Source organism: Osmerus mordax (assembly GCF_038355195.1).
Source record: "Osmerus mordax isolate fOsmMor3 chromosome 15 unlocalized genomic scaffold, fOsmMor3.pri SUPER_15_unloc_3, whole genome shotgun sequence".
NCBI classification, from domain to species: Eukaryota; Metazoa; Chordata; class Actinopteri; order Osmeriformes; family Osmeridae; genus Osmerus; species Osmerus mordax.
The window spans coordinates 6,500-24,086 of record NW_027120383.1 but is presented as its reverse complement, the minus strand read 5'-3'; the positions used below and the strand labels follow the sequence as shown (position 1 = coordinate 24,086).

General features: G+C 49.1%; 1 protein-coding gene across 1 annotated transcript in view; it reads left to right on the top strand.

Moving 5' to 3' along the window:
- Window positions 1-17,275, top strand: part of LOC136938808 (dihydropyrimidine dehydrogenase [NADP(+)]-like) — a gene marked incomplete at both ends in the record, with an annotated part of 63,019 nt that extends 45,744 nt beyond the window's left edge. Inside the window, 6 exons of the mRNA XM_067231760.1 lie at window positions 86-173; window positions 4,620-4,727; window positions 5,491-5,660; window positions 9,170-9,380; window positions 13,282-13,466; window positions 17,060-17,275. Coding sequence (XP_067087861.1) covers window positions 86-173; window positions 4,620-4,727; window positions 5,491-5,660; window positions 9,170-9,380; window positions 13,282-13,466; window positions 17,060-17,275 — 978 coding nt within the window. The remainder of the gene's footprint in view (window positions 1-85; window positions 174-4,619; window positions 4,728-5,490; window positions 5,661-9,169; window positions 9,381-13,281; window positions 13,467-17,059) is intronic.
- Between the last annotated feature and the right edge of the window lie 312 nt (window positions 17,276-17,587).

The window sequence follows — 17,587 nt, the reverse complement described above, 5'->3', positions numbered from 1 at the left end:
TGCCAAGCATGAGGCGACTGTTTGCACATCGCATCTTTAATAAACTGGTTATTTCGGGCTTGTTTTCTTTTTTGTGTGGTTACAGGTTGTGTGTGAAAAAGCGTTGGGTGAAGATGGAATGACTTTACTCTCTCTAAAAGAAGAAGGTTACAAAGCGGTCTTCATTGGAATCGGTTTGTTTATATCTTTCTTTTTCTTTTTCCTTTTTAGTAATTACTGTCTCGTTTCTCTCCCCTCTCAGTGACCACCCACTCGCAGCAATATGTTTGGGCAAATGCTAAGATCATGTGTCCTTTTTTAGTTTTTTGTGTGAGAAAGCATCTATCTTCTATTGTCTATTTTTTGAGGTGAATGCTTGTCTGCCTTTTCCTCCTCTCTCTCTCTCTCCCCCTCTCTCTCTCTCTCTCTCTCTCTCTCTCACACACACACACACACACACACACACACACACACACACACAGCATGGTGAGATATCCCTAAACTCTCTTGTTGACATGCATTGCCCTGTGACCATTGAACCCAGCAATGCTAACTGCTATCAAAGGACTCCATCTCTTACCGGTGAAGTAACCACGATTAGGTCAAACATGACGTGACCCTTGTTCACAGATCTCTATGCTCTGTGTGCGCTGCAGTTGTTTGGACACAGTCGCTCTCTATCTCGGTCTGAATTGGCCTTCTATTGGCATCTCCCAGTGTGTCGTTGGTCGACTCGTTTATTGAATGTTGTAACAAGCAGTAAAGGATTACAGCAATGGCCCGAACCAGTTCTTCTCTGTGAACCGGTTATCTCTTCAGCTCTGATTCATTTGACTGTCTGTAGATGCTTCTATTTCCTACCCAAATAGAAAAAGACACGTCTTTCAATTTTTTTTTCATTTCTCTCTCTCTCGGATGAATCCATGTCCTTGCAGAAATGTATATGACAGAATAAAAAAAGAGGATATAAAGACTAACTGTTCTATTTTGTATAGATCTGAGAAACCCAGACGTCCCTTGAAGATGTGTGTGTGTGCGAGAGTGAAAGGGGAAAGCGGGAGAGAGAGAGAGAGAGAGAGAGAGAGAGAGAGAGAGAGATAGAGAGAGAGAGAGAGAGAGAGGGAGAGAGAGAGAGAGAGAGAGAAAGAAAGAGAGCGAGGCCGTGAGAAAGAGAAAGACGACGGAGAGAAAGTCCGACAGAGAGGAAGAGAAAGCGAAAGTGAAAGAGACAGAGAGAGAGAGAAAGAGACAGAGAGAGAGAGAAAGAGACAGAGAGAGACAGAGAGAGCGCAGTGTGTGTGTGTGTCCGTTTGTTTCGTTTAACTAAACCTACGCCCCCAAAAAAGGAAGCAAAGAACACCAGTATAATTCAAACCGCTCCAAGTCCTTTTGATAGGCGCCTCCTAATTATGGCGAGATGCTTTCTGAAAGCTTTTGGGGATTTCGTCCCTCACAAAGGGATGCAAAGGAATTTCAATTCCCAGCGAGGAAAGTGCCCCCCCCCTAAAAAAATGTGTGTTTGCAATTAATTTGTGTGATTTCATACTAGTCTGTTACAGGGCTTTTTAAATGTCAACCTCCATCATGATTGACATGCAAATGCCTGCCTGGCAGAGGGCTACATGAACAGCGGGTTGGGGGAGGCAGATAAGGGCATTGTCTCTGAGCTCAAGGCTGGGGTAGCCAGCTCAAAGGTTCACTCGGTTTCAAGTGTCCGTTTAACCCTCTCCTCTCCTTCCCTGCTCTCCTCCTGCACCATGAGCTCGGCCACTGTGCTCTGCAATGGCTTCTGCTTTGACTCTCTCTCTCTCTCTCTCTCTCTCTCTCTCTCTCTCTCATGCACACGCACACAAACAGACACGCGCGCACATACAAAATGTCCCCCACTGCTTTGCGGGTGCGTCTTGAAAGTGTACGTTCGATAGCAGATGTTTGGAGTCGTGCGAGGCGCTGGCTGAAAGGCTCTCTATTGATTGCCCTGGCGCGTACTGAAAGGAGAGGCAGAAATATGTTGATGTTAGAGGAAAAACACAAGCAGGAAAATGGATGAAAGCGAAGTTGTTTTGAATGGCTGAAAGGCCTCTGATGTTTCCAGAAACAGACTCTAAAGAGAAAGCCACCCAAACTTCCTGTCTTGTAAGGGACCAATCTATGATTTCACACACAAACAAAAAAATCACCATTAGGCCCTCATATCATTTACGGACCCTTTCAATAGTATTCGGCAGAGGGAAAGGTTCAGTTAGATGTAGTTGGGTCTCTATATTTTTTGTTTCTTGGTTTATGGAAAGCAATTTTCATAATTCCTGTTTATACGGTCGGATTCTATTCGCATCCAAGCCAAATGCAGTGGTAGATGTGGATGAATGGAAAAAAGAGGTGCTTTTAATTTAAACGTGTAAGCTCTGATCTAGTACTAATCACTCCAGCGCTGTGCTAGCCCACACGCCTCCATGACAACCCCTGCCCTCCATGTGGGGAAGACGGCTATTTTCTCCTGACAGGTCTCTCCCGAGTTGCCTGTTCCTGTCGGTGACAAGGTTAATGAAGGCCCAGTGGAGAGGCCGTCCTGGGTGGCACTGGTCTTTATATATATGTTGAATCTTAATGTACTCGGTGAGGCCCGGTCCTTATTTAACACCCTGCTCCTGGAGCTTGTTCGCTGCTGACGCCGTGCCTGTGTGTGTGTGTGTGTGTGGGGGGGGGGGACCAGGGGTCAGGGACTGCACTGCGAAGGGAAGTCAGTCCGAGGCGAGAGGGGGAGGTGGAGGGTGTGGGGGATGTGTGTGGGGGGCGAGGTGGGGTGGAGGGCTCTGACAGCTCCTTCTTCCATCACTTTTCCTTTCTTTCCATTTCTTCCTTTTTCTCTATCCTGCTCTGATTCTCTTTCTTTTTTCTCTCTTTTCTCTCTTTTCTCTCTTTTCTCTCTTTTCTCTCTCTCTCTCTCTCTCTCTCTCTCTCTCTCTCTCTCTCTCTCTCTCTCTCTCTCTCTCTCTCTCTCTCTCTCTCTCTCTCTCTCTCTCTCTCTCTCTCTCTCTTCCTTCCTTTCCCTCTGTTTCTCTCCTCTCTCTTCCTCTCTTTTCCCTCTCTCTCTGATGGGGACTGATAACGTTTGATTAATGAGTGCTGGGTGAAGCAGCGAATGAAAACATCTGTGAAAGATGATTTATTATTTTATATTCTTTGATATAAAGAGACGAAAGGAGGGGCGAGTAAGACTGCCCCCCCCCCGGCCCCCACTCCTACTCCGCTCACTTCTTCCCTCTATCCCTCCATCCTTTCCTCCCTCCATCTCTTTATCGCCCTATCCTTACATTCCTCCATCTTTTCTATCCCCCTATCCCTCCATCTCTCTATCCCCTCTTTCCACCTATCCCTCCATCTCTGTATCCCTCCATCTCTCCATCCTCCTATCCCTTCCACATCTCCCTTCCTCCATCCCTCTACCTCTCCATCCCTCCTTCCCCTTGCCCCAGGGTCCACGGCTGGGGTTCTTCTCAGACAGTGGAGAGGGAGAAGCCAGAGAAACCTCAGCCAGATGATTAGCACGTGACTAATAGCGGCCTCGTTGCCCGCGATGGAGTTTTCAGAGTAAACGGGGACGCAATTGTCCAAATCCACTCCGTCATGATCGGGCTGCGCGGCTTGTTCCTCCGCCGGCTCTGATTCGCTGCGGGAATACTAATGATGACCACAGAACGTTGCAACAGGCATGGCGTGTGAGTCGCAGCATTCATCATTGTTAACCCAGATGAATGGCCGGGGTAATGCCCCATAGAGCTCCTCACTGGAAACAAATTGGCAGTGTACTGCGCCGTGTTTGTTTAAGAATGCTTGCACAGTACCTATTTCATCCTCACGCCCAGCTCACGGAATTTCCTTGAGAAGAACAGGAGGGCAAGGGGAAATATGTACCATCTCGGCAGGGTCCTTTGTGTGTTAAACCAAAGAAAATTGAAAGTAAGAAGCGAAGCCTGTTTTTTTTTCTACCCGCGCCTAACTGTGAACAAATGCGGTATCCATTATTTAGAAGCCGTGTTTCTCACCCGGGAACACAGGGACTACAATGATGGCAGTTGAATTGACGGCGCCGTACGCGCTCCCACATAAAAAACGCTCGGCGAGAAATTGGAAACGTGAATCATGTGCGCGTCCGACGGCAATGTGTCCGCCGTGTCACATCTGCCTGAATTTTTAAACACTGGTGAGGGTGTGTGTGTGTGTGTGTCTAAAAGGGGGGGGGGTGGGGGGGCAGGGCGGTAGAGCTTGGCCGTGTTTCACAGCCTTAGCCCCCACGGCCACTGTTACCCTGCTCCACTCATATCCATATTTCATGAGGTCTCAGACATGATATAATTGCTCCATCAGGACCTAATGCTGTTTACTGTTAACCGGAACAGCACGGTGCCTGGCACACGAAAAGAACCGTGTTGTACGGCGGGCGGTCAAAGTTTGCAAACGCCCCACTTTGTGACCCCCCTGTTTGGATTCGGGTCATAATATGTTACAGAAAGAATTGTATTGCCTGTTTCGCAGCCATTGTTTGGTGTCGGTATAGAGAATTCAAAGTGTCAAATACTTCCGTGCATCTTCCATTCACTGTAGTTATCTCTGCTTGTCGTGTTCATGGTTGTTACCAGGGCTTCCTCAGCCGAACCGAAATCAGATGTTCAAGGGTCTGTCTGTGGACCATGGCTTCTACACCTCCAAGGAATTTCTGCCTCTCGTTGCGAAGGCCAGCAAAACAGGTAAGAACAACCCTGGCTACCTAGTGCAGGAATAGAGAATATCAAAAGAATTAAGTCTCCAAATGCAATGTAATTGTATGGTTGAGAAGCACGTGTGCCAGACACTCTGCTCTGGGTGACTAGACGCTAGGTGCTGTCTGCTCAGAAAATGGCAAGAAGACCTTTTCTAGTGTTTTCCATTTAGTGTTGTCTTTCTGCGTGGGTTTTTCTTGAGCAACCTTGGGCAAAATGGAGCCGTAGAGAAAGGGAAATATTGAAGAGGTGCCTTCAATAGAGCACTGAGTGCTGCAGAGAGTGGGTTTCGCATGTTAAACTTCACTTTTAAAGTAAGGAGGACTTCTGAAACTGACAGTTGATGTGAGGACCAGGTGAGAGGAGAATGGAGCACACCTGCCCTGAAAGACTGACCTAGACGAGGAGGCACCAGGGAAGGGGCCAGGTTAAACTGTCATTGAAGCAGAGAAAATTTGAGAGCGAGCCTGAAAACGAACCATCCAGAAAGTCTCACATTGACACAAGGAACAAAGACGGTTGACCTTAAATTGGATTCAAATTAATCTTTTCCCCACCTGCGTCTTTCCGATTCTCTCCGTCGATTCTCTCCGGCTCTCCGCCCCTCCATCTCCCTCTCTCTCCCCCACCTTCTTTCTGTCTCTCTCCCCTCTCCCACTCTCACCCCTACCTCCCCCCCACCACCACCCTGCCTCCCCTTCTCCCACTCCCCACCCCTCTCCCACCCCCACACTCTTCTCCTCTCCTGCAGGGATGTGCAGCTGTCGTCCAGCCCTGCCTGAGCTGGCTGGGACGGTGATCGTGCTGGGGTCGGGGGACACGGCCTTCGACTGCGCCACCTCTGCCCTGCGCTGCGGCGCCCGCCGCGTCTACGTCGTCTTCCGGAAGGGCTTCACCCACATCCGAGCTGTCCCAGAGGAGGTACGGACCACAGGAATACGGAGGGAGGGAGGGAAAGAGAGAGTCAAGAGGGCCAGAGGGGGATGCGCTGTAGAGAGAGACAGCGAGAGAGAGGAGGTGAGGAAAGATAGGGCAAGGGAGAGAGACAGAGAGAGATACGCTGTAGAGAGAGACTGCGAGAGAGAGAGAGAGAAAGAGAGAGAGACGAGACAAGACGAGAGAGACGAGACAAGACAAGACGAGAGAGATAGGGCAAGGGAGAGAGAGATAGCCAGAGAGGGAGAGAGGGAGAGGCAGGAGAGGGAGAGTTGACAAAAGGAGTGAGCAGACAGGGGGTAGAGGACACAACAATGACATGGGGGGGGAGGGAGGGAGGGTAAGAATGACTGAAAGACAACAGAGAGAGTGAGAGAGAGAATGGAGGGGGAAGTGGTGAGTCTCAGTTTTGATTAAGATGCCTGTGTGAGTGTCCTCTCTTCTCCCTGCCCTCCTGACACTTCTCCTAAGCCCCTTTTTTCTCTCGTGTTTATTACAAAGACTTGTCTTTGGGCTTGGCGGGCGATAACTGTCAAAGCCGCGGTCACACACGCAGACACGCGAGCGCGTTCACACACAAAGCACGCACGGACACAAACACACACAGACGCGCACACGCACAAATCTCCTAGAGCTGTGGCCCTCTCAAGTCGCACCGCCTCAAAGGAGAGATGGAGGGTGTCACGACAGCGCTATCTCCCCGCCGGTTCAAAGTTATCCCTGAATCTGAGTCCCGGCGTTCACTCACCGCCCGTCTTCCTGGTCTCTATCGTATCTGAGGTGGCAGGAAACAGCTAAAGCTTTTATTTTCCTTCTCCTTCAACTGGCAGAGGGACTTACTGTACCCCATATAGTGCTTGCCATTGTGAGACAGTACTGGATATTTGTGTCTACTGATATCATGTGGAATAGGGAAATAACTTTCATGCAGATTTCCAAGCTAAGTGCACAGTGCACACAAGTTAGCGCATCTGCAAATGTAGAAACCCCTGAGGTAATAAGTTAAATTATGTTTTTTTACGCAGGAAAGGAAAAAGATACATCTCTAATTTACTGAGCATCATGAGAATATTATGGTTAGCTTCAAATAATACTAATTTAACGTGTCTTAAAATAACTGGTAGTGTCTTAAAAGTATATATTCGGTTGTAAAATATAATAATTATGCTGGAAGAAACTGGTAGCTGGAACCTTGTGTGTCTTTCTCACTTCTTGCCACTTTCCATGTCTGTGGGCGAAAAGTATTGAACTTTTTTCCTATCGCGGGTGTAAGGACAAACTCCTTTGTTCGTTTGTTTGTCAAATGACAGCTTGCCTGTGCTGTTTACTTTGTCTTTGACAGGTAAGATTACGAAGAACATTGGCCACTCACCAACCAGAGGCAGGAAAGAGTTGCTCACATTGCCATATACTGTAGCACAGGGCTGCCCAATGCTTGTGTGCAATGCTAGTCCTGGAGTTTGTGTAAATCTCCAAGAGAGCAGATCTCCAAAAACATGGTTGGAATTTAAACCTACAGGAGGGTATCTCTCCTGGAGCAGGGTTGGGGTGTAACCCTACAGGAGGGTATCTCTCCAGGCACAGGGTTGGAGTGTAACCCTATAGGAGGGTATCTCTCCAGGCGCAGGGTTGGAGTCTAACCCTACAGGAGGGTATCTCTCCAGGAGCAGGGTTGGGGTGTATCTCTACAGGAGGGTATCTCTCCAGGAGCAGGGTTGGGGTGTAACCCTACAGGAGGGTATCTCTCCAGGAGCAGGGTTGGAGTCTAACCCTACAGGAGGGTATCTCTCCAGGAGCAGGGTTGGGGTGTATCTCTACAGGAGGGTATCTCTCCAGGAGCAGGGTTGGGGTGTATCTCTACAGGAGGGTATCTCTCCAGGAGCAGGGTTGGGGTGTAACCCTACAGGAGGGTATCTCTCCAGGAGCAGGGTTGGGGTGTAACCCTACAGGAGGGTATCTCTCCAGGCGCAGGGTTGGAGTGTAACCCTACAGGAGGGTATCTCTCCAGGCGCAGGGTTGGAGTGTAACCCTACAGGAGGGTATCTCTCCAGGAGCAGGGTTGGAGTGTAAAAGGTAGACAGCGCTGCACAGATATACAGTAACTTGTCACTGACAGGAAAGTTAAGTTAAGAAACTTCCTAAGTAGCCTCAAAATACCTGTAGCAGATTCTGCAACCATTCTTATGGTATCATTAACACAAACTTAATACATTAATAAACACAATTTTCATCTCCTCATAAATCTTTTTGTCCATCACTCTACTCCAATGAGAAGTTGACTGTTTATGGTTATAAATAAACCCGATTCGCAGCCTCTTTAATATGTTGTGACAAGTTTGTTTTCGAACGAAGGTTTCTCAGGGAGGAGAAAACACAACTACGAGTTGAAAGACTGTTCCGCCTGTACCGCAAGGGCGTCGAGGTTGAAGGCACATTATCGCAACACCGCGATAGGCTGTCCAACAGCACCTTTAGTCACGCTTTCTGTCAGCGCTGCCATGGTAACTCTTAAAATAACCCTAACGAAATGAGAACTGTATGGTGATTATCAACAGCTGTTTTCTCTCCCCTGCTGGCGCCCGCCTCTAAGCCTCTCCCCTCACCTTGCACTAATTAAGCTTGTTTATAAGGTATATTAAGTTTAGGACACCAGTAGGCGTATGTAACCTTCACAGGATGGGAAAGAAAACACAAAAAAAAGGAAAGAAAAAAAGAGATAAAATTCCCGCTCAATATTGTGCGAGGCGGTAGGCATTGATGTCAGCTGAGACAATTTCGGCGGACTGCGGGGAGAAAGGAGAGCTATTATAGCAACCCTCCTCTCCCACTCCCCTCTTTTTATGCATATCTCGGAAATGGAACCATTATTTGAGTGACTTTGTTACAGATGGGAAGGTCCCCCCCGTCCCCCCCACCTCCCCCCCCCCCACCTCCCCCCCCCCCCCCTCCCCGAATCTGTGTGAAATTGGAAAGGTCTTTGAACGCGCCTCGGAAACTTTCTCTTGTCTTGCATTGTGTCGCGGCGTATTGTGCGATAGTGAAATGAATATTTCTCACCTTCAATGCGGCTCTCGTTTAAGGGGCGTGGACCCATCTTAAAGGATTCCTGTGTGGCATTGACAAGGCTTTAACAATACAAAGCCATTATGGTTTAACCATGTACTGTTCATTGTGAGGTAAAGACTGGCGTAATGACACAGAAAGGCAGATATTCGCCATATCTTAACCCCATACTAAACTGTTCTCCTGGAACAAAGTATTGAAGGAGCACCCTTTCGCTCTCACCTAGGGAAACGGTATTTAGGAAATGACGATAAATCTGCAGAATTAAAGGATGAGCACTCAAAAGTCCATGAAAATAACTGGTGTGTTCAATTTGTCTCTCATTTTCATATATGTCCATTGGGTTTTATTGTTCACACAAAGGCCTGTACTGTTACTGACAAGCATCAAGGGCACCCAAAGATAATTTTTTGTTGGACTGTCCTCTCCAGATGGAACTGGCCAGGGAGGAAAAATGTGAGTTCCTCCCCTTCCTGTCGCCGCGTGAGGTCATCATGAAGGCGGGCCACGTGGCAGGAATGGAGTTCTGTCGGACGGAGCTGACGGACGCCGGCGATTGGCTGGAGGACGAGGACCAGATCAGTCGGCTCAAGGCGGATTACATCATCAGCGCGTTCGGATCCGTGCTGAGCGACCCCAAAGGTAAACGCGCTGCTCCTGGATCTTAAAAAAACCCTCGGAATTCAAAGTCCTCTACGTTACCCGAACGAAAGTAGCTTGAACTCAAGTTTCTAGCTTCATGACAACAAGTACAAGTACATTGGGATTCTAGTTGCTTCTACACTTGACAGTATCCTAAGTGCTGTGACGCAACACGGGCCAGTACGACAGCTCCAACACCTGCATGGGGGTTCCTCCTGGACTCTGATCACAGTAGCGGAGACAGCTCTCCCAGATGGAGTGCACATGTCTCTCTCGCTCTCGCTCTCTCTCTCGCTCTCTCTCTCTCTCGCTCTCTCTCTCTCTCTCTCTCTCTCTCTCTCTCTCTCTCTCTCTCTCGCTCTCTCACACTTATCTTCATTTAGAGTCGAGAGCTTTAGAGGGATGATCCTGCTCCCTCACCTGCCCCTGTCAGGTGAGCACACACCTTCTTTATTCCAGATGAGGACGGGTAATGAGACAACAATGTACCTGCCATGTACTCTCCAGGGTGTTTCTGTCTGTGTGTGTGTGTGTGTGTGTGTGTGTGTAGCTTTGTGATTGCACACAGCACTCTGTCATGCACACCTCCACGTTGATATATTGCTCTATAATGACATGCCTTGTGTTCTCCTCCACGACCGCCAGTGAGATGTTTCTGAAGACCGCTCGCCGACAGACCTTGCACGTCCCGTCGCCTCACGCGTTTGTTTACGCGCGTGTGTGTGTGACACCGTCGGCAGGTCGGCTAATTAAGCGTCACGGAGGAAGGCCATACCTGCTACGATTCACAATTAGGCTCAGATGTATGTCGGCGACCAAGGCCGCGCATCACCTTGCGTGGTGGTCCCTACTGCGTGTCAGGATATGCGATCACAATATGCCCGCAATCGCCCAGAGACGACGCCTTCGGTGTAATGAATCGTACTGTAGAGAACGCCACGAAGCATCACGACTGGTTACCTGTTTAAAAAAAACGTTATCGAGTCTCACGACGCATCTTACACCGCCAGTGCACTTACACGTCGCTGTGGCTACCTAAGCAGGCAGAAAGCGAGTTGTGTTTAACACAGTTACGCACGTAATTGTCCACGCCATCCGCGAGCGGGAAGAAAAATACACACTTACTCAACCACGTAATAAGAAGGAGTGTGTGTGTGTGTGTGTGTGTGTTTGTCGGAGCGAATGATGCACGGCGATATCGAGGCGTGTTTTTGATTGTCTACCTGACTGTGACTTATTGATTTTATAGAGCGTGTTAAAGGATTGATTGACTGATTGTTATCGTAATCTGCTCCACTGATTCAGTTTGCTGAGCATCGGGTTGGATTGAAATTGATTTCATGATCCATTATTTTTCTTCGCATATTTAGCTTCTCTTCTCTTTTTTTCCCTCCCTCCCTCCCTCCCTCCCTCCCTCCGGTTGACCTGTGGTTGAGAAATATTCTTGGCCTTCGCTCCTTGGTCCCTGAGTTGCAGTCAGAGTGAAGCAGGGTATAGCTCTAATTAGTAATTAGTCCACAAGGTTAATTGAAACACACGGCATAGACTTTGAATGGAACTTGGGGTCATGACTGCAAGCAAACTAGTTTAATTTGATAGGATGATATTTCAGTTAAACCTGAATCCTTTTGTGGGCGGCGTTCGGCTGTATGTGTGTGTGTGTGTGCGTGTGTGTCTGTATTTGTGACTGTGTCTACATGTAGCCTTTTTTACTGAACGTGTGTCTTTCGTGTGATGGTGTGCTTGCATATCCACACTTCCATGCAGTAGCCTACCTCTACGACAGGTCGCTTGATAGACACACAGCTAAATGCTGAGACATACAGTCCACTCAGACATACTTTCTGAGTTCCATTTTTCCCATTCTTGAAATATAAATCAAACCTTTTCATTTACTCTAGATTGTACCTATGAATCACTCAACTCTCCATTTACAGAAGATGGCGTGTCAGATCTACACACACACACACACAAAGCTGACTCTGCATTCTAGCCTTGGCCACCTGGTCCGTTGGACTCCCTGCCTCTGCTCCTGCCTCATTGCCTCGATCCTTGCCTCCTTCCTTATACCTCCCTCCATCCCTACCTCCTAGCCCCCCTCCCTCCCAGCCCGCTTGGCTGCCCCTGTGCAGCTCCAGACAAATGATTACACTCTGGCAACCCCACATTTGGCTGATTGGGGATTTTTGCTGAGTTTCATAGGGGGCGTAACCCAGAGACCACACACACACACACCGACACACACACACACACATACACCGACACACACACACACACAGATATGGAGCTGCCTTCTCTGTCATTTCAGGGTGTGGAGATGTAACCCTCCTCTGTAGCTTCTGTGTGTGAAATACACAGACCTCAGCAGAGCATTAATCACTCTGGCTGGCCTGTAATGGCTACGTTTGTACTCTTACCTCAGCTGTGATTTTTTGAAAGCTTTGTTCAAGTCGACACCAGGTTTCACCCAAGAAAAACGAGCTTTAGCTCTGCTCCACTCTGCTGTTTCGGTCGAAACCCAGCTTCTTCCACAGTCCTTTCTTTCTGTCTGTATGTCTATGTCTGTCTGTCTGTATGTCTGTCTGTATGTTCTATGCTCGACTGAATGATCTGGTACTGCTTCATTCAATATTTGTTTGTCCAAACAATCAAGTCCATTTCGTTTCAGAATCAAATTCCTCCAATTTAATGGGGAGCCCGTGTTTTTTGTTTTCTCTCCGCTCGATGTCAGAGTGTTTGACAGCATTCCGCTCCTGCCCTCAGCAAAAGGACACCGTACAGCACATGACACCTTGCAGCATGACTACTGAACCTGAAAGCTCTAGCACAATGGAAAATGTTGCTTTTTACTCATGTTATTTGCACATTTTCGCCTTACTGCCAAAGGGGTATTGCCATTGAATTCAACAGAAAGGTAAACCCCCCCCCCCCCCCCCCCCGCCCAGAGTCTAATAGCACGTAATCAATCTCCTGACTGTTGTACATCTGTATTAAAACAGAAAAAAACATTGATGTATGCAGGCCATCGTCCATGCTGAAAAGCATTCTGTCTGCAAGATGAATGGTATTGGTGTGAGAGGAGAGAGACGGAAGGAGGGAGAGGGGGGGAGGGAGAGAGAGAGAGAGGGAGAGAGAGAGAGAGAGGGGAGAGGGAAGAGCAGGAGCATTTTATAATGTAGATGAGTTTGACAGAGTATATCTTGGCTAACGTTCCTTATGGTGAATGAAATGCATCAGGAGATGTTACATTAACCCAGCTGAGAGAGCGGCGGCGGAGAGGGAGAGAGAGAGAGAGAGAGAGAGAGAAGAGAGAGAGAGAGAGCGAAACGAAGGAGAGAAGAAGAGAGTCAAAGACAAAATAATAAAAAAAAGAGCGCAAATCCACCCATTGTCATTTGTCATGTCGCACACCTCATATTGCTCTCAGTATGGTTTCTGGTCTATCACACTCACTCGCTTCCTTCTCTCTCTCTCCTCTCTCCCTTCCTCTCTTATTCACTCGCGTTCCATCTCTGTCCTTCCCCTCCTCCTCTCGTCCTTCTCCACCACAACCCACCTCCTCCCAACTCCATCTTCACCCCTTTTCCGTACATGTGGCCTCTTCTCACTGTGTCTCCCTTCCTCTCTCCTTTTCTAATCCCTGTCTTCCCCTCTTTCTCCCTCACTCCTTCTCTTTCCCCTCTCCCCCTTCTATCCCGGTTTCCCCCTTCCTTCCCCTTTTCTCTCCCCTCTCGTCCCCTTTCTCTCTTCCTCCTCTCTCCTTCTCTTTCTCCTCTCTGTCTCTCCTCTCACTCCCCCTCTCTCCCCCCCTATCCCCCCATCTTCTTCACTCTCTCCTCCCACTCACGTTTTCCTCTCTCCCCCTCTCTACCCTCCTTCGTCCTTCCTCTGTGGGCTCCAGTGAGGGAGGCCCTGGCTCCGATCAGGCTGAACTGCTGGGGGCTTCCAGAGCTGGACCCAGAGACCATGCAGTGCAGCCAGGCCTGGGTGTTTGCTGGAGGGGACGTGGCTGGACTGGCCAACACCACCGTGGAGTCAGTCAACGACGGCAAGCAGGCCTCCTGGCACCTCCACAAGTACCTGCAGGTGGGTTGATGTACACGCTGTGTACAGTATACACTCGCACACATCCAGTCGCAGCTGTAAACAGCACACACACAAACAGTCATATGCTGAATACGGTACACACACACACTTACGCACCGCTGTAAACAGGCAGCACACACACGGACACACACGTTATACAGGACACACACACACAGACCCACACTTGCACAAACGCTTGCGGCTGTGACCGGTACACACACACTCACACGCACACACGCTCCATACCAAACACACACACACATAAGCACACACATACAAACTCAAACATTATTACACTGAACACATACATACAGGCTACAGGCTCATTTCAAACGCAATACCCACTATCTAAACCGGGTTCCCCCCCCCCACCCCCCCCCCATCCACCCCCACCTCCTCCCTCCCCCAGAGGCCAGACCAGATGTTTGGTATTAAGCTCCAGGATCGGTCCTGAACCCCCAGCAGGAGAGGAGGGATCTGGACCACTAATTAATTATGAAGGAGAAAGTGCTGTGTACAGGGGATCCATGCGCTCGGTATACCTTAATACCATGTAAATCTGCTTCTAATCACTCTCCCTGCATTATTGGCTGTAATGAATTTTGGCTCCGTGGTCGTGACCTACGCCGTTGTATACTTTGAGCAATTTGCAACGGTTGTTTGGCTGCATTGTCGAGTAAAGTGTGTCTCCATGCTACATAAACAGCTTGCTCCGTTCCTGTGTGCTAACTAGCATGGGCTTCCTCCCAGGAATTGGCGATGGAAATTTGCTAAGCTTAATTAGATTGCCACTAGAAAGTTCCTGGGAGAAAGGGAGGGGGAGAGAGCCAGAAAGAAGGAAAGAAGGAGGGACAAAAGTGATGTACATTGTTTTCAAATATATGAAAGGTAAAAACAGCAACAAAAACATGATATATCTTTTTTATTTTATTTCTTTCATAAAATTAATGCTGATTTGCAGCAGTTATGATGTCCAATCCTGTGAAGTATCTACTCAGCATCCATACACAATACAGAATAAAAGCAGTGATAAGGTGAGGCCATACTGGGGCTAGGCCTGAAAGACGGTTCCTGAAGACACTAAACAGCATATCAATACCCCACCATTAGGAATGAAGAAATCAAAGTGATCTCAATAGAATCGTCTTTTATTTTTTTGTGTGGGTCAGGTCAGGAAACACTTACTAAGTGATACACATTAGTGCGCATCACACCACTGGCAAAAACACTCAGCGGTGTGTGTGCGCGTTGGTGTGTGTGTTTTGGTGTGTGCGCGTGTTTGCAAACTGAAGATGCCACCGTGACATCACAGCACTTACTGTGTGAACTCCCAAGGTACGAAGGAGAGTGCAGGAGTAAATGGGTCTGTACTTGGCCTCTCTCTCTGCCCCCCCACCCCCCCCCCCCCCCTTTGGAAGACAGGGAGCTGGGATGCTTATGGGGGTGGGGGGGCATAGTTTCTTCAGCCCCCGTCATGTAATCAGGGAGCCGCAAGGGGGGGTCACAGTGCTGACCGGGGGGGGGCGGGTCGAGGCGACACACTGCCAGTCTCCTGACCTCCTCCTTCCGGCATTTTCCCCCCCTGAAACAAGATGAGGGGACAGCATGTCTGCGGGGAGGTGCATGCCTGGTTCACCGGCAGGTTAATCGTAGGGACTCTCCGGCGGTCAGCAGCAAGCAGAGATAAGTGTTTATTTGTAGATTAAATTACCACTTGCAAACCAGACGAGGAAGGGGAAGGAGAGGAGAGGGGACCGCAGATTGTCTGGCCATTTTACAGTAATGGACCGAAGGAGAGGAAATGAATAGACACAATTTACAGGAAGGGTCCCCAATTAATATGTGAGCTGTACGGAAATAAAGCTGAACTGCATGTCCCCATCCAGGCATTACATGTTTTCGATAAAAAGGTGTCATTTTGGGTCTCGGTTTCAGAGAACACATTATGAAGCCCTTGTGCTTCTAGCCTATTTGTGCTTTCATATGCTTGGTTGGTTTCAGGCACATGCTGACATCCTAATGTATGCAAAGACCTAGTATAATGCCTGGTAGTTAATCAGCAAGAACTGTCAGATCTAATGATATGAGAGAGAGTGAGGTGAGAGAGGGAGAGAGAGACAGGGAAAACATGAGAGAGAGAGAGAGAGAACGGAGAGAGAGAGAGAGAGAGAGAGAGAGAGAGAGAGAGAGAGAGAGAGAGAGAGTGAGTGAGTGAGAAAACCGAGAGTCGGTATTTCATACATGAAGACGTTATTTATCTGTTCATGTCTGAGGTCAGCTTCATGTTTGGCACCCAAGGCGACAGAAGCGTCTCCCCAGCAGACGTGGCAGGAGGAACCGCTCAAAACATGTCAACTCCTGACAGCACCAGCCCTGCCCCCCATCTCCCCCCCCCCCTCCCCCCCCCCCAAAAAAAAAACAAAACAAAAAAAACATCCCCTCAGCATTTGCAATAATGCCCTCTTTTGTATTTACATTTCCCTGCTGCTGATCCATCCATCCACCCCCCCACACACACACACCCGTACCCTGCCCCGTCTGGCCCGTATCCCTCCGCTCGTCACTCTCCCCCGGCGGAGCGCCGCGCCCGGCCTGTCATGTGTCCCCGCCGCCGCCCCACACCTCCTCATTCATTATGCCGCCTGTGACATCATTACAAAAGCAATCAGGGGCTGACGATAAACGCCGGGCTAATTAAAAAGACAGGCTGCCGCTGCCGCGCTGCAACGTGGCCAGATAAACAACCACGCCGAGCGCTGGGGGAGGTGGCATCCTCCTCTGACTCCCCCCCCCCCCCCCCCCCCACATGGCTGCCTTCACACACACACACACAGCCCCGCCGTCTGTCTGAAGGGCGAGGGGTGGACGCTTTTCTCCTCAGCCTGAACACACTCCCGTGTCGGACGAGATGAGGGTGGTGTCGAACGTTAGCCGCAAAGGCCTCAGAGGCATGTGTGTGTGCATCTACATAACAGAGGTGGTTCAGTGACTCTTGGGATGGCTTCGGTGTGTGCCTAGTGGGACGCTGCAGGGTTAGGGTTTGGATCGGGCCTAGTTTGGTTCCCCGGTTATTTGTGTGTTCGGAAGGGAGGAGGAGGGGGAGAGAGAGAAAGAGAGAGACTGAGAGAGAGACTGAGAGAGAGACAGAGAGAGAGAGCGAGAGAGAGAGAGAGAGCATGTCAAACCTCAGGGGGTCTTACATGTCATTAAAGCCTAAGCCTTATGACCTTTTCATCAAACCTCATCATTGACGTCTCGCTGTATCTCTGAATTAAAGGGATCATCTGTGGATTATTCACCTCATAATGTGAAAGTACTCCTCAGGCCTAGGGAATTGGCAACATAAGGGCTGGGTTTATTATTTACTTAGCACGTCTATGTACTCATTGCAATGGGACCAAACAACTGACAGGAACATGCCTCCATATTGCACTGATATACAGTATCTCCTTGCGGATATATCCAGATTGGCTCTCCTGAAATCCCCTCTCTCGCCCATTTCTCTCTAGACGACAGAAAAGAGGAGAACAGGGCATAGACAGATGTGCGGTGTTGAGTCTCTCTGAGTGACCTGGTATCTCCTGTCCCTGTAGTCTCTCCACGGAGAAGACATCCCGGCCGTTCCCACGCTGCCCCTCTTCCACTGCGCCATCGACGCCGTCGACATCAGCGTGGAGATGGCCGGCCTCAGGTTCCCCAACCCCTTTGGCCTGGCTTCAGCCCCTCCCACCACCTCCACCGCCATGATTCGCAGGGCCTTCCTGGAGGGTTGGGGCTTCGCTCTCACCAAGACCTTCTCATTGGACAAGGTAGGCCGTGTACTTCCTGCAGGGCTGTCATGGCCGACCACTTGTTGACTTGTTTAGAATGAAGGAAACTCTTTTTTTTCCATTGCTGATTAACATGCAGCTATTTTACTCCTAGTTTTATATGCAGTTGTCTTACACGTGCATTTTACATACACTCACTGGCCACTTTATTAGGTACTGCCGTAATTCTTTTTGGCATACTTTCAACAAGGTGTTGGAAACATTCCTCAGAGATTTTGGTCCATATTGACATGATGGCATCACGCAGTTGCTGCAGATTTGCTGCACATCCTTGATGCGAATCTCCCGTTC